General features: G+C 50.4%; 1 protein-coding gene across 1 annotated transcript in view; it reads right to left on the reverse strand.

The window, feature by feature from the left end:
* The window catches only part of LOC132581843 (uncharacterized), a 41,360-nt gene extending 21,611 nt beyond the window's left edge, over positions 1–19,749 (reverse strand). Inside the window, exons 1-6 of the mRNA XM_060253260.1 lie at positions 19,638–19,749; positions 8,132–8,306; positions 6,034–6,278; positions 4,526–4,659; positions 1,395–3,129; positions 125–293 (exon numbers count right to left, since the gene is read on the reverse strand). Coding sequence (XP_060109243.1) covers positions 125–293; positions 1,395–3,129; positions 4,526–4,659; positions 6,034–6,278; positions 8,132–8,306; positions 19,638–19,749 — 2,570 coding nt within the window. The remainder of the gene's footprint in view (positions 1–124; positions 294–1,394; positions 3,130–4,525; positions 4,660–6,033; positions 6,279–8,131; positions 8,307–19,637) is intronic.
* Positions 19,750–24,538: the final 4,789 nt, after the last annotated feature.

Genomic DNA, 24,538 nt, shown 5'->3' on the forward strand with positions numbered 1-24,538 from the left:
AACTGCTTCCAAGTGGATTCTACCTTTGGGTGAAAATGACAGCACTGGATTAAGTGGCATCCTGAGACACCGAGACAATGTACCCAACCTGAACCTGCCAGAAGCAGAAGAAGATGGCACTCACATCAGGTTGGCACAGTTGGCTGTGGTTAAAATCCACCAGGGGTTGAGGATCGAACCAGCACAGAAGTGTTGTATGGATAGCGTGAGAGAGACAACCCATGGGAATTCACCAGCTTCAGCCTCCAAGCAGCCAGGGCAGTGGGCCAGAAAGCCAGGCCTCAGCCCGCACCCTGAGGGGGAAAGACCGACATGTGAGAAATGGATTTGCCTCAGACCTCAAAGTCTTTGACAGAAGTTTGGTCATCCGCTACAGTCTATTCCTCTCCAGAATGGGGCCTGGGAGATGTGATTACCTAAATGTAGCGATATTGATATGCAATTACCAATGTTCCCTCTAAGCTGTGGAGTCTTGTGAGCAAAAATTCTACTTTGTGAGCTACAGACATTAAAGTTGTGAGCTACTGCACAAATTAGTTTGCTCTAGGGCCGTTTTTCCTGAACTGAGACAAAAAATGTGTGAGCTGGAGGCTAAAAAATTGTGAGCTAGCTCACACTGACTCAGCTTAGAGGGAACACTGGTGATTACCTCAGCGTAGAATTAAATTGTGAAATTCACTGCCACACAGGGGGTAGTAGTGATGGCATGGGGATAGACAGCTTTTTTAAACAGGGGATCAAATGGACTAATAAAGGACAGATTCATCAGCGGCTACTAGCCATGGTGACTAAAAGGAACCTCCTTGCCCAGAGGCAGTAAACCTCTGAGTATGAGTGCTAAGAAACAACATTAGGGGAAGGCCTTGGCATCGCTGCCCTGTTCATTGGCCCTCTAGGGCAAGAAACTGCCGTTTAGACTAAATGGACCTCTGGTCCGACCCAGCAGGCCTTCCTAACTCCTCAGATGTCCTCCCGTGAGAGGCCTGGAACGTAGGGATGCCAGCCTCCAGGTGGGACCTGGGGATCCCCCAGAATTCCAGCTCCTCTCCAGACTACAGAGATCAGTTTCCCTGGAGGAAAGGGCTGCTTTGGAGGGGAGACTCTGTGGCCTTGTGCTCCACTGAGGTTCAAGGATGCCAGCCTCCAGGTGGGACCTGGGAATCCCCTGGAATTCCAGCTCCTCTCCAGACTACAGAGATCTGTTCCCCTGGAGAAAATGGCTGCTTTGGAGGAGGGACTCTGTGGCCTTGTGCCCCATTGAGGTCCCTGTCCTCCCGAGGCTCCATCTCCAAATCTCCAGGAGTTCCCCCGCCTGGATCTGGCAACCCTATCTTCCATCCCCCGCTGGAGGCCAGAGGGAGACTGGAAGCTATTCCCACCATCCCTGTACTGACCAATTTTGTGTCCCATCAGATCCGCCATCTTGTTCAGTTGGTAGGTCTGAGATACGCTATTCCACTCCAGGGCCATCTCACACTGTTCCATGGTCATGCGCACACGGGGGAGGAATAGGGGAGTTGTGGGAACGGCTGCATTGGGTGAGGTAAATAAAGCTAGAGGTGGCGTGGGAGTCATGGTTTCCTCAAATTTGTTCTTGGGGAAATGCGGCCTGGTGGCTATGAAAGGGCTGGCCAGAGACATTTCAACAGTGGGTTTCGGTGACGGAGGGTCTACTGGAGGCACCTTTTTGGAGACCGGGGAAGTCAAAGATGTCCGTGTGGTAGCAGGAATTACGATCACATGCTGCAAATGCATAACAGCTAGCACAGTCGAGGTCGAGTGGCTGGTTGTGGGTGTTATGCGAGTAGATTTTTTAGCCAGCGGTCTTATAATTATGTGGGATAAGTGTTTTTTTGAGGAGATAACATAGGGTTGTTTGTTGGTTGTCATGTATGCTTTGGATGACGCTGTTGTCGATGTCCGTCTAGTTGTTGGAGATTTTTTTACTGTGGAGCGTGCCAGGATTATAATCTTTGCAGCCCTTAGTGTTGAGGTTTGGGGAGGGGATTCTCGCCTTGTCGGTGTCTCAGGCAACTTGGTAGTTGTAGTTGTTACAGGCAACTTGGTAGTTGTAGTTGTTACAGGCGACTTGATCACTGTAGATGTTACAGGCGACTTGATCGTTGTAGATGTTATGGGCGATTTGGTCCTTTTAGATGTTACAGGGGACTTTGTCCTTTTAGATTTTACAGGGGGCTTTGTCTTTGTAGATGTTACAGATGACTTGGTCCTTGTAGATGTTACAGGAGATTTGGTCACTGTAGATATTACAGGCGAATTGGTCCTTGTAGATGTTACAGGAGATTTGGTCACTGTAGATATTACAGGCGAATTGGTCTTTGTAGATGTTACAGGAGATTTGGTCACTGTAGATATTACAGGCGAATTGGTCTTTGTAGATGTTACAGGAGATTTGGTCACTGTAGATATTACAGGCAACTTGATCTGTGAAGATGTTACAGGTGACAAACGCTTGGCTGTTGGGTATGCTATAAAGATTGTTGAATTGGTTGCTGAGGCCGACGGTTGTACTATGAGATCGACAGGTTCTGAATACCCTGCTGTTGCTTCCGTCATGACCTTTGATAATGATTGCTGTACTTTTGTGGCTGTTGGGGGTATTCCAAATATATGTCCTTTAAATGGGAATATCGCAGGTAATTGTACATCCGTTGGGGGAGACTGCTCGGTTGTTATGGGTGTTTCTAATGAAGTTTCTATGGCTGTTTCTAATGAAGTTTCTACGGATGTGTCGAATGGGTCTTCTGTCAGAGGTGTGGCATGTTCTTCATGAGCGGTTTCTTCTTCTTCATGAGCAGTTTCTTCTTCTTCATGAGCGGTGTCTTCTTCTTCATGTGTTTGAAACGTGTCCCATGATTGCCGGGTTGTCGTCAAAGACTCTTCCGTTGCTAGGGAAACGTCAATACTGTGGGTGTTCTCAGTATATTCAAGGCTTGGAGAGACAGGATTCTTCAGTATTCGCTCCTCCCACAACCATTCTAGATGGGGTATGATCTGGGAAGCCAAGATTGGACTTGAGCAGTTGGTCGAACTCTGGCTCACGATGCCCCTCAATTCCCAGTGGCCACTGTCCGGGTCGTGACAGAGCACAGGACTGCCGACAGGAACCTTCAACGAAAGAGGCGGGAGAAATGGGATGAGGCAAATCCTAAACTGTGGTTTTTCTACAACCTCTGAAGGGCCTGAAGAGTCCAGGGGTTTCCCTCAGGGGTTTTCCATGCTTTGGCTCTTATCTCTAATATTCCACACCTCCTGGAGTATGCTTAGTTCTCACCAGGCCATTTTTTAAAAATGGTTTTTCTTTTTCTCAGTTTACAAAATGATCTACTTCTGCATACTTAGAGGGGTGAGGTCCCCTGAGTATATAGAAACCTGTAGCTCATCTGTGGGAAGTTTGCTTTCATAATTTGAAGGAGCCGCCTATTTTACTGATAGATACAAGAAGAAGCTGTGAGTCTGTGAGGAACTGGAGTGGGGGGGGGCAGAGATAGGGGAATTCTATAAACTCCTCAGGACTTTTGAGAGAGCCAATAACTTCATCTTCCTCCATCCCACCCCCCTTAACTGGTTATCAACATACTGAGGAAAATACCCAGTTCGCATCGAGCCTTTTGAGGTCGGTTTTTCCTCTTTTTTAAAATTTAGAAATGAATGTCGTTTTACATATCTAGGGAGGATGTACACACACAAACACAAGTGAAGGGCGTTACACTGCAAGAGTGTGAAACTCATTTGTTATGAGGGCCGGATCTGACATAAATGAGACCTTGTCAGGCCGGGGCCATGTGTGTACCTATTTATGATTAGGTAGCAGAGATACAAACTTTATAAAGGACACAGATAAACACAATCAAAGATTTTTTAAAAATAAAATAAAACATGCTTAAAACATTAGCACTTGTCGGTCTTAAAGGTGCTTTCTTTGTATCTTTCCCATGGGATTCAGGACTCTGGGCAAAGGAAGCTCTGGCTCTTTTCTTCCTTCCCCAGGGGAACCGGGAGGGGGAGGAGCCTCAGCCAAAAGAAGGGAGAGAGGCTTGGCTCAGTAGCTCTGCTGTGTGATTGAGAGAGCCTGGAAAAACAAGCTCTGCCTCCCCCCCACTTCCTCCCCAAGGGAAGAGCCTCAGCCAACAAGCTTTGCTCTGTAGCTCCTGTGCAATTGAGAAAGCCTGGCAAAGCAAGCCGGGGCACAGAAGGAAGCAAGAGAGAGGGAGAAGGAAGCAGATGATGGTCAGTTGCTTGAAACTAGGAGGGTTTTTTTGTAGCAGGAACACCTTTGCATATTAGGCCACACACCCCCCTGATGTAGCCAGTCCTCCTGGAGTTTACAGTAGGCCCTGAAAGAAGAGCCCTGTACATCAGAATGTGTGTGACCAAATATGCAAAGGAGTCCCTGCTATAAAAAAAGCCCTGGACATTACTAACTCTCAGAAAGCAGAGAGAAGTTGTCAGGGAGTATTTCCCTTTCCACCGTCCTCATCGGAAATCCATTCACACAGATTACCATGCAGTCTGACTCGCTGTTTGTCTTTCTTGCCATGCATATGTTCCATTCATCTGATGTGCCTGGCCATTCTGTAGTACACTCTGACATCTCCAGCATATACACACCAATCCGCTCCAACCGTTGCTTGGAATCTGAGGGGAAGGAGAGAAGACCCTCAACTCAAGTTCTAACAAGAGGATGCCCCACAGTGCCCTTGGGTTCCAACCTACAGTTAACTGGATATGTTTTTAAAAGCAGGGTTTTTTGTAGCAGGGACTCCTTTACATATTAGGCCACACCCCTCTTGTGTAGCCAACTCCAGGAGCTGACAGGGCTCTTCATACAGGGCCTACCGTAAGCTCCAAGGGAATTGGCTACATCTGGGGTGCGTGGCCTAACAGGCAAAGGAGATCCTGCTACAGAAAAAGCCCTGTTAGGGTCTTCTCCTCAGTGCAAATTTTCCATTTCTGAAAGTCCTCAGCTCTAGCTTCAGAAATCTCCTCAACACTGCCAGACATTTTTAGATTTATTTCATAACTATATGAATTATCATCCTGAGGAGGCTGGATTTATACCCCGCCTTTCACTCAGACTGGTTTACAATCTCCTTTCCTTTCCTCTCCCCACAACAGACACCTTTTGAGGCAGGTGGGGCTGAGAGAGCTCTGAGAGAACAGCTCCAGAGAGAACAGCACTGAGAGAACTGGGGCTGGCCCAAGGTCACCCAGCTGGTTTCGTGTGGAGGAACAGTGGGGAATCAAACCCGGTTCTCCAGATTAGAGTCCACCCACTCTTAACCAGTACACCAAACAGGCCCAAGGTTATCTGATGTTGGCCTAATATCAATTCCCAATGCCTAGTGCGGGGTTCAAATTTGGCGTAGTGGTTAAGAAAAAGAAGAAGATATTGGATTTATATCCCGCTCTATATTCTGAATCTCAGAGTCTCAGAGTGGTCACAATCTCCTCTACCTTCCCCTCCCCCCACAACAGACACCCTGTGAGGTAGGTGGGGCTAAGAGAGTTTTTTACAGCAGCTGCCCATTCAAGGACAACTCCTGTGAAAGTTATGACTGACCTAAGGCCATTTCAGCAGGTGCAAGTGGAGGAGTGGGGAATCAAACCCAGTTCTCCCAGATAAGAGTCCATCCACTTAACCACTACACCAAAATGGCTCTTATCTGGGAGAACCAGGTTTGATTCCCCACTCCTCCACTTGCACCTGCTGGAATGGCCTTGGGTCAGCCATAGCTCTGGCAGAGGTTGTCCTTGAAAGGGCAGCTCCTGTGAGAGCCCTCTCCAGCCCCACCCACCTCACAGGGTGTCTGTTGTGGGGGAGGAAGGTAAAGGAGATTGTGAGCCGCTCTGAGATTGTGAGACTCTTCAGAGTGGAGGGCGGGATATAAATCCAATATCTTCATCTTCTTCTTCTACTTATCTGTACAATGGCTTCAATAGGGCCTGGAGTCCATTTTCTCAAAAGCACACTCCTCTCCTTCCAATCCTGACGGTGTGCCCTTCACTCACCATTTTGGTCTCGTTTATGGATCCGACAATGCTCCAACATGAGGGAAGTGTTTTTCCTGTCAGGGACGCAGACTGGCCATATGTCTCTGCTTCTTAGGTCAATCGGCTGGCTGAGCATCACCAGCGCCATGTCGTTCACGGGAGGCCTGGCCCACGAACTGAAGCCCCGGTGTGACAGGAACTGGCTCACTGTTATCGTGGAGATATGTCCGCCAGTCGTGATCAGCTCCACGTAGCTCGGCTTCCTGCAAAGGAAAACCAGCTGCTCATTTTTAACCCGGGAAACGAGTAACTAGTTGAGAACTTGGGAGTTTTTGTTTCAGTGTTTTGTTCCATTTCTTACAGTTACCTATGTTGAACTTTATTTACCACATTGTGGCCCACTCATCCAGTTTGTGGAGATCGTCCCGGAGCTCTTCACATTCAGCCTTGGTTTTCACCGTCCCGAATAATTTTGTGTCGTTTCCAAACTTGGCATACCCCCAGTTCCAGATAATTTTTGTAGAAATTAAATAGCACTAGCTCCAATACCTCTCTCTCTTGGATCCCATTGCTTACGCCCCTCCATTGTGAGAACTTTCCTCTTATTCCTTAAGAACATAAAAATATAAGAGAAGCCATGTTGGATCAGGCCAATGGCCCATCCAGTCCAACACTCTGTGTCATACAGTGGCCAAAAAACCCAGGTGCCATCAGGAGGTCCATCAATGGGGCCAGGACACTAGAAGCCCTCATACTGTTGCCCCTTCCAAGCACCAAGAATACAGAGCATCACTGCCCCAGACAGAGAGCTCCAACAATACGCTGTGGCTAAGAGCCACTGAAGGACCTCTGCTCCATATGTTGATCCAATCCTCTCTTGAAGCTGTCTATGCTTGCAGCCGCCACCACCTCCTGTGGCAGTGAATTCCACATGTTAATCAATCACCCTTTAGTGAAGAAGACCTTCTTTTTATCCATTCTAACTCGACTGCTTCTTTGCTTCCTGCCGTTTAACCAGTTTTTAATGACTCCTAAAGTTATGTTTGGTGAGGTATCTTGTCAAAAGCCTTTTGAAAGTCCAAGTACATAATGTTTACTGGGTCACTGTTATCCACTTTTTTTGTTCACTTGCTGAAAGAACTCAAAAGTTGGTGAGGCAGGACTTCCCTTTGCAGAAGCCATGCTGATTTTCCTTCAGCAGACTTGCTCTTCTATGTGCCTAATAATTCTACCTTGATTACCGTTTCTACTAATTTGCCTGGAAGAGTCATTAGGCTAACTCATCTGTAATTTCCTGGTTCCTCAGTTGCTGCAAAATAATAAAGAGTCCAGTAGCACTTTTAAGACTAACATATTTTATTGCAGCATAAGCTTTCGAGAAATCTGTCAGGTGCATGGAGGGTATGTAGAAGCTGGCCAGAGATATAGGTGGTAAGGGGACTGGGGAGTGGATGCAGGAAGAAGAGGAGGAGGAGGAGGAGGAAAGGGAGATGAAGGAAGAAGAAGAGGAGGTGGCAGTGGCAGCTACAAGCATAGACAGCTTCAAGAGGGGACTGGATGAACATATGGAGCAAAGGTCCATCGGTGGCTCTTAGCTACAGGGTATGGCTGGAACTCTCTGTCTGGGGCAGTGATGCTCTATATTCTTGGTGCTTGGGGGGCAACAGTGGAGGGCTTCTAGTGTCCTGGCCCCACTGGTGGACCTCCTGACGGCACTTAGTATTTTAGCCACTGTGTGACACATAGGGTTGGATTGGATGGGCCACTTATGTTCTTATGTTAAGAAGGAAAAGAAAATGAAGAGGAGGAGGAAGAAGAGGAAGAAGACGACTAGTAGTTGGATTTATATCCCACCCTTCACTCAGAGTCTCAGAGCAGTTTACAATCTCCTTCCCTTCCTCTCCCCACAAGGTAGCTGGGGCTGAGAGAGCTCTGACAGAAACTGCTCTTGAGAGAACAGCTCTGAGAGAACTGGGACCGACCCAAGGTCACCCAGCTGGCTGCATGCGGAGGAGTGGGAGTCCGCCGCTCTTAACCAAATTGGCAGCTTCGTATGTTCATAAGGCTTCTCAGGGAGAGAGAGAGACAGAGAGAGCCCATCCTTTCCATTACTCACATCAGCAGGAAACAGCTCGCCGCCGTCAGGACCCACCAGTTGCTCAAGACAGCTCCTTGGCACCTCTCGCCATTCCCCAGGATGCTCACCAGCCACGGTTCCTCCCGCTCTTGAATCTCCTCATCACGGGGGACATCGCTGTCATCCTTGGCCCAGAGCTGCTGATTGCCACAGGCTGCACGGAAAACCCGGACAGGTCAGGATTCGGAGTCAGTGGTGCTGGCAAGGACAGACTTGGGGGCAGAAGGCCAGGGGCTCTGCCACAGCACCCCCGCCCCCCCCAAAGGCGGCTGCGGCTTGGCTTCTCACATGAAATGGCCATCTACAGGAGGAGCTGTGGAGACCGGAGTCTAACGTTTATCTGTTTGTACCACAGTCCTCTGTCCTCACCAGGTTGGCCACTGGATCTTGGAAGCGAAGCAGGGTTGGCCCTGGTTATTAACAGGGTGGGATACCACCAAGGAAGACCAGCGTTGCAACACAGAGGCAGGTAATAGCAAGCCTTCTCTGAACATCCCTGCCTTGACCCAGTGGCCCCAGCTGGCCTAACCTTGTCAGATCTTGATACTGGATTTATATCCCACCCTATACTCTGATTCTCAGAGCAGTTACAATCTCCTTTACCCTCCTCCCCACAACAGACACCCCGTGAGATGGGTGGGGCTGAGAGAGCTCTGACAGAAGCTGCCCTTTCAAGGACAACTCCTGCCAGAGCTATGGCTGACCCAAGGCCATTCCAGCAGCTGCAAGTGGAGGAATGGGGAATCAAACCCTGTGAGGTGGGCGGGGCTGAGAGGGATCTCCCAGCAGCTGCCCTTTCAAGGACAGAGTCACAGAGCAGCCTACAATCTCCTTTATCTTCCTCCCCGATAACGGACACCCTGTGAGGTGGGTGGGGCTGAGAGGGTTCTCCCAGCAGCTACCCTTTCAAGGACCCTTTCAAGAATCTCCTTTATCTTCCTCCCCCATAACGGACACCCTGTGAGGTGGGCGGGGCTGAGAGAGCTTTGACAGAAGCTGCCCTTTCAAGGACAAATCCTGCAAGAGCTCTGGCTGACCCAAGGCCATTCCAGCAGCTGCAAGTGGAGGAGTGGGGAAGCAAACTCGGTTCTCCCAGATAAGAGAGCTATGGCTGACCCAAGGCCATTCCAGCAGCTGCAAGTGGAGGAGTGAGGAATCAAACCCGGTTCTCCCAGATAAGAGTCCGCCCACTTAACCACTACACCAAACTGGCTCTTGGAAGCGAAGCAGGGTTGTTCCTGGTTACTATCAGGATGGGAGACCACCAAGGAAGTCCAGGGTTGCAACACAGGGGCAGGCAGTGACAAACCACCTCTCTGCCCTGACCCTGGATGGCCCAGGCTTGCCTAGTCTTATCAGATCCTGAAAACTCTATGCTGCCCCCTACTCATCCCAGTAGTGGGGCCGGGACCCTGGCCTTGGCATTTAAGTGGTGAGGCTGGGCCGCCAGGAGCCCCACCATAGCTATGGGCCTGACACCAAGGAAAGATCTACTCAAAGACAGAGAATGATAAAACCACGTCTGAATGTCTCTGGCCTTGAAAACCCTACAGAGTCCTGTGATTCAGTTGCGACTTATGAACATACGAAGTGGCCTTCTATGGAATCAGGCCCTCGGTCCATCAAATTCAGTATTGTCTATTTGGACCGGAAGTGGCTCTCTCGGGTCTCAGGCTGAGGTTTTTCCCTTTTTTTTTAGTTGGAGATCCCAGGGATTGAACCTGGGACCTTCTGCTTACCAAGCAGATGCTCTACCACTGAGCCATCATCCCTCCCCTGCTCTCCAGGGTCTCAGGCTGAGGTTTTTCATGCCTACTTGCCTGGACCCTTTTTTTTTAGTTGGAGATCCCAGGGATTGAACCTGGGACCTTCTGCTTACCAAGCAGATGCTCTACCACTGAGCCATCATCCCTCCCCTGCTCTCCAGGGTCTCAGGCTGAGGTTTTTCATGCCTACTTGCCTGGACCCTTTTTTTTTAGTTGGAGATCCCAGGGATTGAACCTGGGACCTTCTGCTTACCAAGCAGATGCTCTAGAACTGAGCCACCATCCCTCCCCTGCTCTCCAGGGTCTCAGTCTGAGGTTTTTCATGCCTACTTGCCTGGACCCTTTTTTTTTAGTTGGAGATGCCAGGGATTGAACCTGGGACCTTCTGCTTACCAAGCAGATGCTCTAGAACTGAGCCACCATCCCTCCCCTGCTCTCCAGGGTCTCAGTCTGAGGTTTTTCATGCCTACTTGCCTGGACCCTTTTTTTTTAGTTGGAGATGCCAGGGATTGAACCTGGGACCTTCTGCTTTCCAAGCAGATGTTCTACCACTGAGCCACCATCCCTCCCCTGCTCTCCAGGATCTCAGTCTGAGGTTTTTCACGCCTACTTGCCTGGACCCTTTTTTTTTAGTTGGCGATGCCAGAGATTGAACCTGGGACCTTCTGCTTTCCAAGCAGATGCTCTACCACTGAGCCAACATCCCTCCCCTGCTCTCCAGGATCTCAGGCTGAGGTTTTTCACGCCTACTTGCCTGGACCCTTTTTTTTTAGTTGGAAATGCCAGGGATTGAACCTGGGACCTTCTGCTTACCAAGCAGATGCTCTACCACTGAGCCACCATCCCTCCCCTAAACTTGATGACACTTTCCACCACCACCCTCTATCCTGAGTGCCCCATCTGTGAACAATGCAGTTATGCTAGGGTTCCCAGGTCTGGGTTGGAAAATACTTGGAGACTTTGGGGGGTGATCCAGGAGAGGGCGGGATCTGGGGAGGGGAGGGGCCTCAGCAGGGTCCAATGCCATAGACCCCACCCTCCAAAGCAGCCATTTTCTCCAGGGGAGCTGATCTTGGCTGGCTGGAGATCAGCTGTAAAAGTGGGAGATCTCCAGGTCCCACCTGGAGGCTGGCAACCCTAGTACAGCCTCTGTCTGTGTCCATCCAGGTAATTAGAATACCTAGATCCTGTCTCGATCTCTCTTCTTCACTATCTAGAGTTCACGAAATAAAGAACTCTTGAAATCGACCAGTGGCTCTGAGAAAGTCTGCAATTTGTGAGCACGCTCAGAACAAAGAAAACCTCTGCTGTGTTTAGCCTTTAGTGAACTCTGCTACAGTACAATATAGATTATTGGAAACATACCAGTGAATCCGTCTGTCACGGGGGAAGGGAGGGTTTGGGGAGGGAGGGGAGGGGCCTTGCTTCCTTCTGCATCCCAGCTTGCTTTGCCAGCCTTGCTCATTCTCACAGGAGCTACAGAACAAAGCCTCTGTTTTCTCCATTAGCTGAGGCTCCTCCATCGGGGAGGAAGGAGGGGAGGGAGACCTTGTTTTGCCAGGCTCTCTCAATCACAGAGCAGAGCTACTGAGCCAAGCCTCTCTTCCTTCTACTGGCTGAGGCTCCTCCTCCTCCCTCACCAGCCCCCTGGGGAAGGAAGGACTTTGCCCAGTTCCTTGGATCCCATGGAAGAAATACAAAGAAAGCACCTTTAAGACCAATGAGTCAAGCATGTTTTACGTTGGTTTTTTTTAAATATGTGTTTGTTTGTGTCCTATATAAAGTATATATCTCTGCTACCTAATCATAAACAGGTACACACACGGCCCGGCCCAACGAGGTCTCATGAGTTTGCCACCCCTGCTGCCTAGGCCTTCCCCTAGCCCTCCCTCCCTTCTTCTCAGAACTGCAGAACGGAACTCAAAGCCTCCTGGCCGCAGGGACTTACGGATGGAGGAGGAGGACAGAAGCAGGTGGGAGAGGGCCCAGATCCCCAGCAGAAGCTTCATCCTTCCTCTCGGTGGCGGAGGGAGGCTGGGGAGTCATCAAGGGGCATCCTAGGGGAGATGGCGGGACGGGGGCTGTCTGCAGGCCCAGCCGGGCCCAGGCAGTCAGGAATCAGATCCTGAGAAGGACGGGATGGAACCTTTGAGCTCACAGAAGAGCCGTCTGTGACCTCAGCTTTGCCGAGCTCTGGCAGTCGCTTGGGAGGCTACCACGCAATTCCTCACATTGCTGGACTAAATTTTAGGCTCCTGCTCAGGGCCAGCCCGAGACTGTCTGGCACCCTAGGCAAGGCTTAACTTTTGGCTCCCTCCCCCTGTACTTGTCAGGAAGTCATTTGGGGGCTGCACGATTCAGTGCCCCCAGAAGGCTGGCACCCTAGGCAATCACCTAGAGGCAGGACCAGCCGTGCTTCTGCTAGAGCGGGGGTGTCCAGAGCCAGTTTGGTGCAGTGGTTGAGTGTGCGGACCTTTATCTGGGAGAACCGGGTTGGATTCCCCACTCCTCCCTTTGCAGCTGCTGGAATGGCCTTGGGTCAGCAGTAGCTCTCGCAGAGCTCTCCTTGAAAGGGAAGTTTCTGCCAGAACTCTCTCAGCCCCACCCACCTCACAGGGTGTCTGTTGTGGGGGAGGAAGGGGAAGGAGATGCTAAGTTGCTCTGAGACTGATTCAGAGAGAAGAGTGGGGTATAAATCTGCAGTCTTCTGAGAGCCAGTTTGGTGTAGTGGTTAAGTGTGCAGACTCTTATCTGGGAGAACTGGGTTTGATTCCGCACTCCTCCACTTGCAGCTGCTGGGATGGCCTTGGGCCAGCCATAGCTCTCATAGGAGTTGTCTTTGAAAGGACAACTTCTGGGAGAGCTCTCTCAGCCCCATCTACCTCACAGGGTTTGATTCCCCACTCCTTCACTTGCAGCTGCTGGGATGGCCTTGGGCCAGCCATAGCTCTCATAGGAGTTGTCTTTGAAAGGACAACTTCTGGGAGAGCTCTCTCAGCCCCATCTACCTCACAGGGTTTGATTCCCCACTCCTTCACTTGCAGCTGCTGGGATGGCCTTGGGTCAGCCAAAGCTCTTGCAGAGCTGTCCTTGAAAGGGCAGCTGCTGGGAGAGCTCTCTCAGCCCCACCCACCTCACAGGGTGTCTGTTGTGGGGGAGGAAGGGAAAGGAGATTGTGAGCCGCTCTGAGACTCTGAGATTCGGAGTGGAGGGTGGGATATAAATCCAATATCTTCTCATTTGATGCGAGGGTCGGATCTGACATTATTGAGACATTGTTGGGCCAGGCCATGTGTGTACCTATTTAAGGTTAGGTAACAGAGATATAAACTTTATAAAGGACACAAACAAACACAATTAAAGTTTTTTTTTTTGGGGGGGGGGCGTTAAAACATGCTTAAAACATTAGCACTTGTTGCTCTTAAGGGTGCTTTCTTTGCATCTCTCCCATGTGATTCAGGGAACTGGGCAAAGGAATCTTTCATATCTTCTCCAGGAGATTAGGAGAGGGAGAAGCCTCAGCCAATAGAAGGAAGAGGGCTTGGCTCAGTAGCTCTGCTGTGCAATTGAGAGAGCCTGGCAAAGCAAGCTTTGCCTCCCCCCCCTCCTCCCCAAGGGAAGAGCCTCAGCCAATAGAAAAAATAGAGGTTTTGCTCTGTAGCTCCTGTGCAATTGAGCAAGCCTTGCAAAGCAAGCTGTGATGCAGAAGGAAGCAAGAGAGAGGGAGAAGGAAGCAGATGACAGCCAGTTGCTTGGGGGCCTGAATCAGTCCCAGGGCCACATGTTTGACACCCCTGTGCTAGAGGATTATTCCTAATCCTAATCTGCAACTGTTTGCATGCAGCTCCACTTTAAAACAGACTTCTCTTCCTATGACCTCCGTGTCAGTTTTTGCTACTTCCCACTGATCTCTTAGTCTCTCATGTTGTGCGTTTACAGAATAAAACCAGTCTGTGTCACACAGTGGCCAAAACCCAGATGCTATCAGGAGGTCCATCAGTGGGGCCAAAACTCCAGAAGTCCTCCCATTGTTGCCTCCCCAAAACATCAAGAATACAGAGCATCACTGCCTCAGACATAAGAACAGCCATATTGGATCAGGCCAATGGCCCATCCAGTCCAACACTCTGTGTCACACAGTGACTAAAACCCGGGGCCATCAAGAGGTCCACCAGTGGGGCCAGAACTGCAAAATCCCACCCCCACTTTTGCCCTCCAAGCACGAAGAATACAGAGCATCACTTGCCCCAGACATATGAACATAAGAGAAGCAATCTTGGATCAGACCAATGGCCCATCCAGTCTAACACTCTGTGTCACAGTGGCCAAAACCCAGGGGCCACCAGGAGGTCCACCAGTGGGGCCAGAAGTTCAGAAGCCCTCCCACTGTGGGCCCCCCAACCCCCAAGAATACAGAGCATCACTGCCCCAGGCATCTATACCTTGTGGCCAGGGCTTTTTTTGAGCAGGGATGCACAGGGACACAGTTCCAGGTGGCTTGGCATCATGGGGTGTGGCCTGATATGCCAATGAGTTCCTGCTGTTTTTTCTACAACCCCCCCTGTGCAAAACAATGGTGACGTCAGATGTGGCCTAATATGCAAATGAGTTCCTGCTGGGCTTCTACAACCCCCCGTGCAAAACAATGGTGATGTCAGAAGGTGTGGCCTAATACGCAAATGAGTTCCTGCTGGGTTTCTTCTACAACCCCCCGCGCAAAACAATGGTGATGACAGAAGGTGTGGCCTAATATGCAAATGAGTCCTGCTGGGCTTTTTCTACCAAAAAAGCCCTGCTTATGGCTAATAGCCACTCATGGACCTCTGCTCCATGTGCTTATCCAACCCATTGTTGAAGCTGATTTTGCTGGTAGCTGCCACCACTTCCCGTGCTATTGCTCCCCCTGGAGACAATGGTTGCTTTGGGGGGGGGCGTACTCGATAGCATTAAATGCTGCAGTTGTCTCTCCCTCCCCAAACGATGCCTGCCCCAGGATCTACTCCTAAATCTCTGGGAATTTCCACATCTGGAGCTGGCAACCCTAAACACCATAGTCATTACTGCTGCCACGCCTCGTTTGGGGCAGGAGCTCACAGGAGCGGAGCTCTGGAACCTCTAAATTGTATTGTGCTCTTTCTTTCTCCCCCCCTCGAAATACTTGCTTCTGGGCTCCATTGTTCTACCCGCCTGTAGGCCTGCCAAGTCCCCGGTTTGGGGGCGGGGGTGTTCCCCCACCCAGGAGGTTTCCAACCACATTGGACTGGTGGGGGGAACTTCCCCTGACATCGCCGGCGCGGTGATGTCACCCAGAAATGATGTCATTGTGCCGGCGATGTTGCATGGCAGCCACTCTAGGCATTTCCGGGAAAACTCCATGATTTTCCCAGACACTCTAGCCATTTGGGAGGAAAAACTCTATGGTACAATAGGTATTATAGAGTTTTCCCCTCCCAATTGGCTAGAGCGTCCGGGAAAACAATAGAGTTTTCCTGGAACTGCCTAGAGTGGCTGCTGTGTGACATCGCCGGCGCGATGACGTCACTTCCGGAGGCTGCGAGGCACTTGGTAACCCTAACCTCCAGTGAGAATTTTTGCTGTACTCTTAAGATTTGACAAACTTTCTAATATTTTCCCCACAAAAAATGGGAAAATATCCAAAACATACAAAGCAAGACAGATGGAAATCTTCCTCATGCCACTGTGGCCACATAGGAGAAAGTCATTGAAAAAGTATGACGGGAGTCAGGTCTTATTATGGGAATTATAATTCAAGAAGCATTTTAAGGTGGACGCTGAGCTGATATAATTTTTAATACATCTTCCGGTGATGTCAGGGGTGGGTGGCAAATGAGCTGTGCTAATGAGCTTTGACATCTCTTTTTCGACGAGATGACCCCTGACTGTTGTAGGATGCTAGGTGGACAGTGGCCTGACTCCACAAAGCAGAACTCACTGAATGCCAACAAACACGATCCTAGTTGAATGAGCCGAGTGTGATCTAGAGCAGCGGTCCCCGACCATTTTAGTACCAGGGACCAGTTTCCTGGAAAACAATTTTCCCAGGGAATGGCGAGGGGCAGTGCTGGGGGTTTTTTTGCCATCCCAGGCCGCCCCTCACCTGTGACTCTGCCCCTCATGAGGGTCTGGAAACTGGGGGGGGGGGGGGGGAGGCTGGGGCTGCTTCTGCTGCCTCCCTACTAGGTGACAAGGAATAAAAGCAGCCCGTCTGCCTCCCCCTCCCATTTAAAGAACTTCGCAGATCAGGCAGGAGTCTTTCAATGAGGGGTAGGGGAAGGCTGTTGCCATGGTGTTCCTTCCACCAGCCCGGATGGACGAAAGAGGTGGTGTGGCCTCGTTCTGAGGCTGGTTCCCCTGTAAGGGGAGGCAGCTTCGGAGCGAGGCTGCGCCACCGTTTTTGTCCTCCTGGGTCCCGTGTGGGGGAAAGGGGTGGTGGGGTTGCTCTGCCTCGCTCCAAGACTGGATCCCCCTGCAAGGCCAGGGTCCCAGATGGGTGAAAGGGGTGGTGTGGCCCGGTTGTTATCGGGTCACAGACCAGGACCGGTCTGCGGACCGGTGGTTGAGGATCTCTGATCTAGAGAGAATCATTTCCAAAAGTTTGCTCTGGGAGAAAACAGCAACAGAGCGATGCAGAGATTCACCCCCTGCCCCCTTCCGAAGATACATATTTTATTTTTTAAAAAAAAATCTTCGGAGCCGCAGCTGAAGCGTGGGGAGAGGGAGGCAAGACCGAAGAAGTGCGTAGGGGGAGAGGGCTTATTACAAATTTTAATATACTGAGAATTCCATCTGTAACAGAACTGCATTCCTTAGCTGCTTATGTCTCAAACGTTTTTCCCTTCCAGCAAGATCTGTCCTTCCTCCTCCCCGCTGTCGTTACCTTTTGGCGGACGGCGGAAGTGGAAAACGGGAGCAGAGATTATTAGAAATTATTTTGGGCTGCGGTTTCCCAAAACGGGAGTGGAGGAAAGGTGACCGAGAGGTTCGTCTGTCACGCCAAACGATTTGATATTTTTGAACATCCCCCCCCCCTCCTTCCAAACCAATCCAAAGGTCATGATTATTTCAAGGTGAAAGAACGACTGCATTGTTCGTTGGATTGCCTTAGGCTGGTCGATGGGGGATTTGCTGCGGGGGGGGGGGGGGGGCTGCCGAGTTCAATTAAAAAAATATCTGGGGACTTTGGGGGTGGAGCCGGGAGACATTGGGGGTGGAGCCAGGAGCAAGGCTGTGACAAGCACAACTGAACTCCAAAGGGAGTGCTGGCCATCACATTGAAAGGGAGCTCACGCCTTTTAAATGCCTTCCCTCCATTAGAAATAATGAAGGACAGGGGCACCTTCTTTTGGGGTTCATAGAATTGGACCCCCTGATCCAATCTTTTTGAAATTGGGAGGGTACTTTGGGGAGAGGCATTGGATGCTATGCTGAAAATATGGTGCCTCTAACCCAAAACACAGCCCCCCTTCCCAGAACCCCAGACACCCAAGGATCAATTCTCCATTATACCCTATGGGAATCGGTCTCCATAGGGAATAATGGAGTGCCCAGCAGACATTTCCCTCCCCTCCCCCCGCATTCTGATGACCCTGAAGCGGGGGGAGGGCCTCCAAACTGGGGGATCCCCTGCCCCCACCTGGGGATTTTTAAAAAATGCACAACCCTCGGGTTATAGTGACCAAAATTACTAAGATTACTAATTACGCCTCATTATGCTGAGAACGAAATGTCTGGAAGGAAAACTTTCTCCAGTAGAACACGGCACTTGATCCCGAAAGATTCTACAAACCCTAATTACGCCTCACCTCCCTTTCTTCTGCCTTAAACCGGAGAGTGGTGGAGGAGGTGCCGCAACGAAAGACGGGGCAGAAAGGCTGCACGGCCGAGGAGGGGGTGGCGGGGAGGCTGCACGATTGTGGGGGGGGAGGCTGGCGGCACCGCGGGGGGGGGGGGTGGAGCTGAATTTGGTGCCCCCACCCTGCTAACCCTGGGGCTGTGGTGGGTGGCCTGACCCTGGTGCTGGTCCCCGGCACACAAAGGTTGGGAGCACTGCTTTAGAGGAACTGGTTGGCCACTATGTGAGGCAGGATGCTGGACTGGATGGATTACTGATCTGATTCAGCAGGGCTCTTCTGATCTTCTAATTATTACATTTCCCCTCTCAGAGAGAAATGGTGGGGGAAGGAATATTCGTGGAGCACTCCATTATACCCTATGGAGAGCGGTCTCTATAGGTTATAATGGAGAATCAATCAATCTGTGGGTATCTGAGGCTCAGGGGGTGGCTGTTTTTGAGGTAGAGGCACCAATTTTTCAGCATAATTTCTGGTGCCTCTCCTCAAAGGAACCCCCCAAGTTTCAAAAAGACTGAACAAGGGGGGGTCCAATTCTATGAGCCCCCGTCCTCCTTTATTTCCAATGAAGGGAAGGCATTTAAAAGGAATACGGTCCCTTGAAATGTGATGGCCAGAACTCCCTTTGGAGTTCAGTCACGCTTGTCACAACCTTTCTCCTGGCTCCACCCCCAAAGACTCCTGGCTCTACCCCCAAAGTCCCCAAGTATTTCTTGAGTCAGACCTGGCAACCCTACTCAGTTTCCCTGGAAAAAAATGGATGCTCTGGAGCAGGGGTGGAATTCCGGCAGGAGCTCCTTTGCCTATTAGGTGACACCCCCTGATGTAGCCAATCCTCCAAGAGCTTACAAAAAAGAGCCTTGTAAGCTCTTGGAGGACTGGCTACATCAGGGGGTGTGGCCTAATAGGCAAAGGAGCTCCTGCTAGAATTCCACCCCTGCTCTGGAGAGTTGTACCCCATTGAGGCCCTTGTCCTCCCTAGGCTCCACCCCCAAACCTCCAGGAGTTCCTTGACCTGGATCTAGCAACCGTACCCCACCATCTCCCTAGGGTTGCCAAGTCCAATTCAAGAAATATCTGGGGACTTTGGGGGTGCAGGCAGGAGATACTGGGGTGGAGCCAAGCATCAAGGGTGTGACAAGCATCACTGAACGCCAAAGGGAGTTCTGGCCATCACATCTAAAGGGATTGCACACCTTTTCAATGCCTTCCCTCCATTGGAAATAATGAAGGATAGGGGCACCTTCATTTCGGGCACATAGACTTGGATCCCCTGGCCCACTCCTTTTGAAACTTGGAGGGTGTTTTGAGGAGAGGCATCAGATGCTATGTTGCAAATTTGCTTCTGCTACCTCAAAAAACATCCTCCCCAGAGCCCCAGATACACGCAGATCAATTCTCCATTATTCCCTATGGGAATCATTCTCCATAGGGAATAATGGGGTCCCAGCAGCCATTTCCCTCCCCACTCCACCCCCCCCCTGCTTTCTGATGACCCAGAAGCAGGGGGAGGGCCTCCAAACCAGGCGATCCCCTGACCCCACCTGGAGATTGGCAACCCTAAATCCCCCGGTGGTAGCCAGCAGGGACCTCATGTGCGTGACAACAGTTACTCAGCACTCTCCACATGCCAGAGCAGAGATCTGTACCTTGAACCCTGCGACGTCTCCCCAGGGTCTGTTTGTCTGGATCGACTTAGTTCCACCTATCATCTCTAGCGAGACGTAAATATAGCCCGAGCTTCCACACCGCCCATCCTGTGTCCAGTCGCCACTTGTTTCTGATTAGAGTGCCACTTCCTGTTTCTTTTTTAAAAATGTGAATGCGCCTCTGTAAGGAGGCACGCACCTTCCCACGTCAGCCTCGTCCAACGGGGCAGGATGTGCCTCATCTCCGACGTGGATTTGTTCCCCTCCTTTCCTCCGTAGAGCTCCCAGAAACTGGCCTCAGCTACTTCCATTTTAACCTCCCAGAGGCCTTTGGGGCTTGAAGCTGGATCGAAGGAAAGGCCACTTGCCTCAGGCTGCGATCGCCCACGCTAAGTAACGCACTTTCAATCTGCGTTCAGTGCACTTTCCAACTGGATTTGACTGCGAACTGGCAAAATCCAGTTGGAAAGTGCATGGGAAGTGGATTGAAAGTGCATTATTTAGCACAGTGGTCCCCAACATTTTTGGCACCAGAGACCGGTTTTGTGGAAGACAATCTTTCCACGGGCTGGGAAGGGGGGGGGATGGTTTCGGGATGATACACTTGTGCACTTTATTTCTATCAGTTTGGCGTGGTGGTTAAGTGTGCGGACTCTTATCTGGGAGAACCAAGCTTGATTTCCTATTCTTCCACTTGCAGCTGCTGGAATGGCCTTGGGTCAGCCATAGCTCTGGCAGAGGTTGTCCTTGAAAGGGCAGCTGCTGTGAGAGCCCTCTCCAGCCCCACCCACCTCCCAGGGTGTCTGTTGTGGGGGAGGAAGGGAAAGGAGACTGTAGGCCGCTCTGAGACTCTGTCCTTGAAAGGGCAGCTGCTGTGAGAGCCCTCTCCAGCCCCACCCACCTCACAGGGTGTCTGTTGTGGGGGAGGAAGGGAAAGGAGACTGTAGGCCGCTCTGAGACTCTGTCCTTGAAAGGGCAGCTGCTGTGAGAGCCCTCTCCAGCCCCACCCACCTCACAGGGTGTCTGTTGTGGGGGAGGAAGGGAAAGGAGACTGTAGGCCGCTCTGAGACTCTGTCCTTAAAAGGGCAGCTGCTGTGAGAGCCCTCTCCAGCCCCACCCACCTCCCAGGGTGTCTGTTGTGGGGGAGGAAGGGAAAGGAGACTGTAGGCCGCTCTGAGACTCTGTCCTTAAAAGGGCAGCTGCTGTGAGAGCCCTCTCCAGCCCCACCTACCTCACAGGGTGTCTGTTGTGGGGGAGGAAGGGAAAGGAGACTGTAGGCCACTCTGAGACTCTGTCCTTGAAAGGGCAGCTGCTGTGAGAGCCCTCTCCAGCCCCACCCACCTCACAGGGTGTCTGTTGTGGGGGAGGAAGGTAAAAGACATCGTGAGCCGCTTTGAGACTCTGAGATTCGAAGTGGAGGGCGGGATATAAATCCAATGTGTTCTTCTTCCTATTACTATTATCACTACATTGTGATATATAATGAAATAATTATACAATTCATGGCCCGGTTGCTAACAGGCCACAGACCAGTACCAGTCCACGGCACAGGGGTTGGGGACCCCTGATCTAAAGAACCAGGTTTGATTCCCCACTCCTTCATATGAAGCCTGCAGGGTGGACGTTGGGCCATTCTCAGTTCTCCTGGAGCTGTTCTCTCAAGAGCAGTTCTTTCAGAGCTCTCTCAGCCCCACCAACCTCACAGGGTGCCTGTTGTGGGGAGAGGACGGGAAGGCGATTGTAAGCCATGCTGAGACTCCTTAAAGTGAAAAAAGGTGGGAGGGGAGGGAAATGTCTGCTGGGAACTCTATTATTCCCTATGGAGACTGATTCTCATAGGAAATAATGGAGAATTGATCCACGGGTATCTGGAGTCGGGAGGGGGCTGTTTTTTGAGGTAGAGGCACCAAGTTTTCAGTATGGCATCCAGCGCCTCTCCCCAAAATACCCCCCAAGTTTCAAAGAGAGATTAGACCGGGGGTCCAATTCAACGAGCCCCAAAAGAAGGCGCCCCTATCCATTCTCTCTTATGGAAAGGAAGGCATTTAACAGGTGTGATGGCAAGAACTCTCTTTGGAGTTCAATTATGCTTGTCACACCCTTGCTCCTGGCTCCACCCCCAAAGTCCCCAGATAGTTCTTGAATTGGACTTGGCGACCCTATCCTGAACTCTTGTTCCCCTCCACTAATCCAGATTGCAAGCTGTGCTGTTAGGTTTCTTTTGCTATTTATCTGCTAGAACTGGAAAGTTGGATATCTCTGGGTGAAATAATGTATTGCTTTCAGACTGGACAAAATCCACTCCCTGCTAGCGATGAGAATAAAAAGTTTAAAAAGCAAGTGTTAATGTGAAAAAGGCAGCCGGTGAGGCGAGAGAGGAGAGAGGAGTCATTATTGAAGACAGTTGTAGACCTGACAGAGACCATGTGTTGAATTGGAATATATGGAAACATAAGTGAATTTTTTAAATGCTTAGCATCTACTTCCAGTCATTAAATCATGGACTCCAATCCAAGTGTCGTAATTCCAAAACCGAGTCTTTTTGAAAGAAAATAAAATCCAAGATACACACATAGAAATCTAATATTTTCTTTTTTAAAAGACCTTTTCAGAATAAGTCAAAATGTCCCTTCATTCCTCTTATTCCAAATGCATCTCTTTCTTGCCCTCTGGATCAGGAGTCAAAAGAAAACAGCAGAGCAGGGCTTGTCAGAAGAATCTCCCCTAGGGTTGCCAGTTCCAATTCAAGAAATATCTGGGACTTTGGGGGTGGGGCCAGGAGCAAGGTTGTGACAAGTACAATTGAACTCCACAGGGAGTTCTGGCCATCACATTTAAAGGGACCGCACACCTTTTCAATGCCTTCCCTCCATTGGAAAGAATGAAGCATAGGGAAACCTCCTTTTGGGGCTCACAGAATTGGACTCCCTGGTCCAATCCTTTTGAAACTTGGGAGGGTATTTCAGGGAGAGGCACTGGATGCTATGCTATGCAGAAAATTTAGTGCCTCTACCTCAAAAAACACCCCCCCCGATACCTGCAGATCAATAGTTTTTTTTAATTTTTTAAAATTGTATTAATTTTTTATAGATTTTATTATTGTTTTTAATTTGTGTAAATGAATGTTGTAAGCCGCCATGAGTCCGCTTGCGGAGAGGGCGGGATAGAAGTTTAATCTAATAAATAATAAATTCTCCATTATACCCCATGAGAATTGGTCTCCATAGGGAATAATGGGGTCCCAGCAGACTTCCCCCCCCACTTTCTGATGACCCTAAAGCAGGGGGAGGGCCTCCAAACAAAATCCACTGATCCAAACCATGGGTCCCCTGCCCCTACCTGGGGATTGGCAACCCTAACCACCCCCCCCAAGAAGTGTGCATGCCCAGGAAAGCTTATACCTGGAATCAAACTTTGGTGGCCTTGAAAGTTCCACAGGACTCCCTTTTCTTGGAGGCACACTTTCCTTCCACCTCCCTCCCTCTCCAAACGTGGGAGGACAGTCTAGGGAACACAGGAGCAGCCACAGTGGAGGAAGCAAGAAGAGAGCCGGGGAAGCTTTTCTCTGGTGCACGGATGTGCACTCTCTTTTTCCTTCCCCCAGGGCTTTCTCCCCAAAGGATGGAAGACAAGTTTGGCCATGCAGCAGCAGTAGCTCCAGCAGAGGAAGCAAGAAGAGAGCAGGGGAAACTTTTCACTGTTGCACTTTTGTGCACTCTCTTTTTCCTTCCCCCAACAGGACTTTTTAGTAGCCCAGCAGGAACTAATTTGCATATTAGGCCACACCCATGACATTAAGCCAGATGGAACAGCACTCCTGCTCAAAAAAGGCCTGCCTCTCAGAGAGGCTTGGCAAGGCAGTAGCAGCTTGGAGAAGGAAACTGGAGAGAGGTATTTGTTGGGGGGCTGGATACTAGCCCTGCAGGGGTCAGGAACAGGCCCACGGGCCGGACACTTGACAGCCCTCCAAGAGCTTGAAAAAAGAGTCTTGTAAGCTCCAGGGGGATTGGCTACATCAGGGGTGCGTGACCTAATATGCAAAGGAGCTGCTGCCTTTTAAAGTTGTATTCATGGTCTGCTTCTATCTTGAGGATTTACCAATACCATTTAAGACTGGTGAATGCTGTTTGATACTGGCAACCGCATTTCCATTGCATAGGGTTGCCAATCCCCAGGTAGGGGCGGGGGATCCCCCAGTTTGGAGGCCCTCCCCCCGCTTCAGGGTCATCAGAAAGCGGGGGGAGGGGAGGGAAATGTCTGCTGGGTACTCCATTATTCCCTATGGAGATTTATTCCCATAGGAAATAATGAAGAATTGATCCGCAGGTATCTGGGACTCTGGGAGGGCTGTTTTTTGAGGTAGAGGCACCAAATTTTCAATATAGCATCCAGTGCCTCCCCCCAAAGTACCCTCCAAGTTTCAAAAGGATTGGACCAGAGGGCCCAATTCTATGAGCCACAAAAGAAGGTGCCCCTATCCTTCATTATTTCCTATGGAAGGAAGGCATTGAGAAGGTGTGCCGTCCCTTTAAATGTGATGGCCAGAACTCCCTTTGGAGTTCAATTATGCTTGTCACACCCTTGTTATTGGCTCCACCCCCAATGTCTCCTGGCTCCACCCTCGAAGTCCCCAGACATTTCTTGAATTGAACTTGGCAACCCTACCATTGCATCATTTTTATCTTCAAGCTGCCGCCAGCAGATATTTTGAAAAGTGGCATGTAATATTTTCTAAACAAAGGACCTGAGGTACCGGGAGGGGGGGAGAGAAGACCTGAGTACATAAGAACATGAGAAGCCATGTTGGATCAGGCCAATGGCCCATCCAGTCCAGCACTCAGTGTCACACAGTGGCCAAAAACCCAGGTGCCATCAGGAGGTCCACACCAGTGGGGTCAGGACGCTATAAGTCCTCCCACTGTTGCCTCCCTCCCAAGGACCAAGAATACAGAGCATCACTGCCCCAGACAGAGAGCTCCATCTATACCCTGTGGCTGAGAGCCACTGATGAACCTCTGCTCCATATGTTTATCCAGTCTCCTCTTGAAGCTGTCTATGCTTGCAGTCACCACCACCTCCTGTGGCAGTGAATTCCATGCA

Source organism: Heteronotia binoei, chromosome 13 (assembly GCF_032191835.1).
Source record: "Heteronotia binoei isolate CCM8104 ecotype False Entrance Well chromosome 13, APGP_CSIRO_Hbin_v1, whole genome shotgun sequence".
In the NCBI taxonomy this organism is placed as follows: Eukaryota; Metazoa; Chordata; class Lepidosauria; order Squamata; family Gekkonidae; genus Heteronotia; species Heteronotia binoei.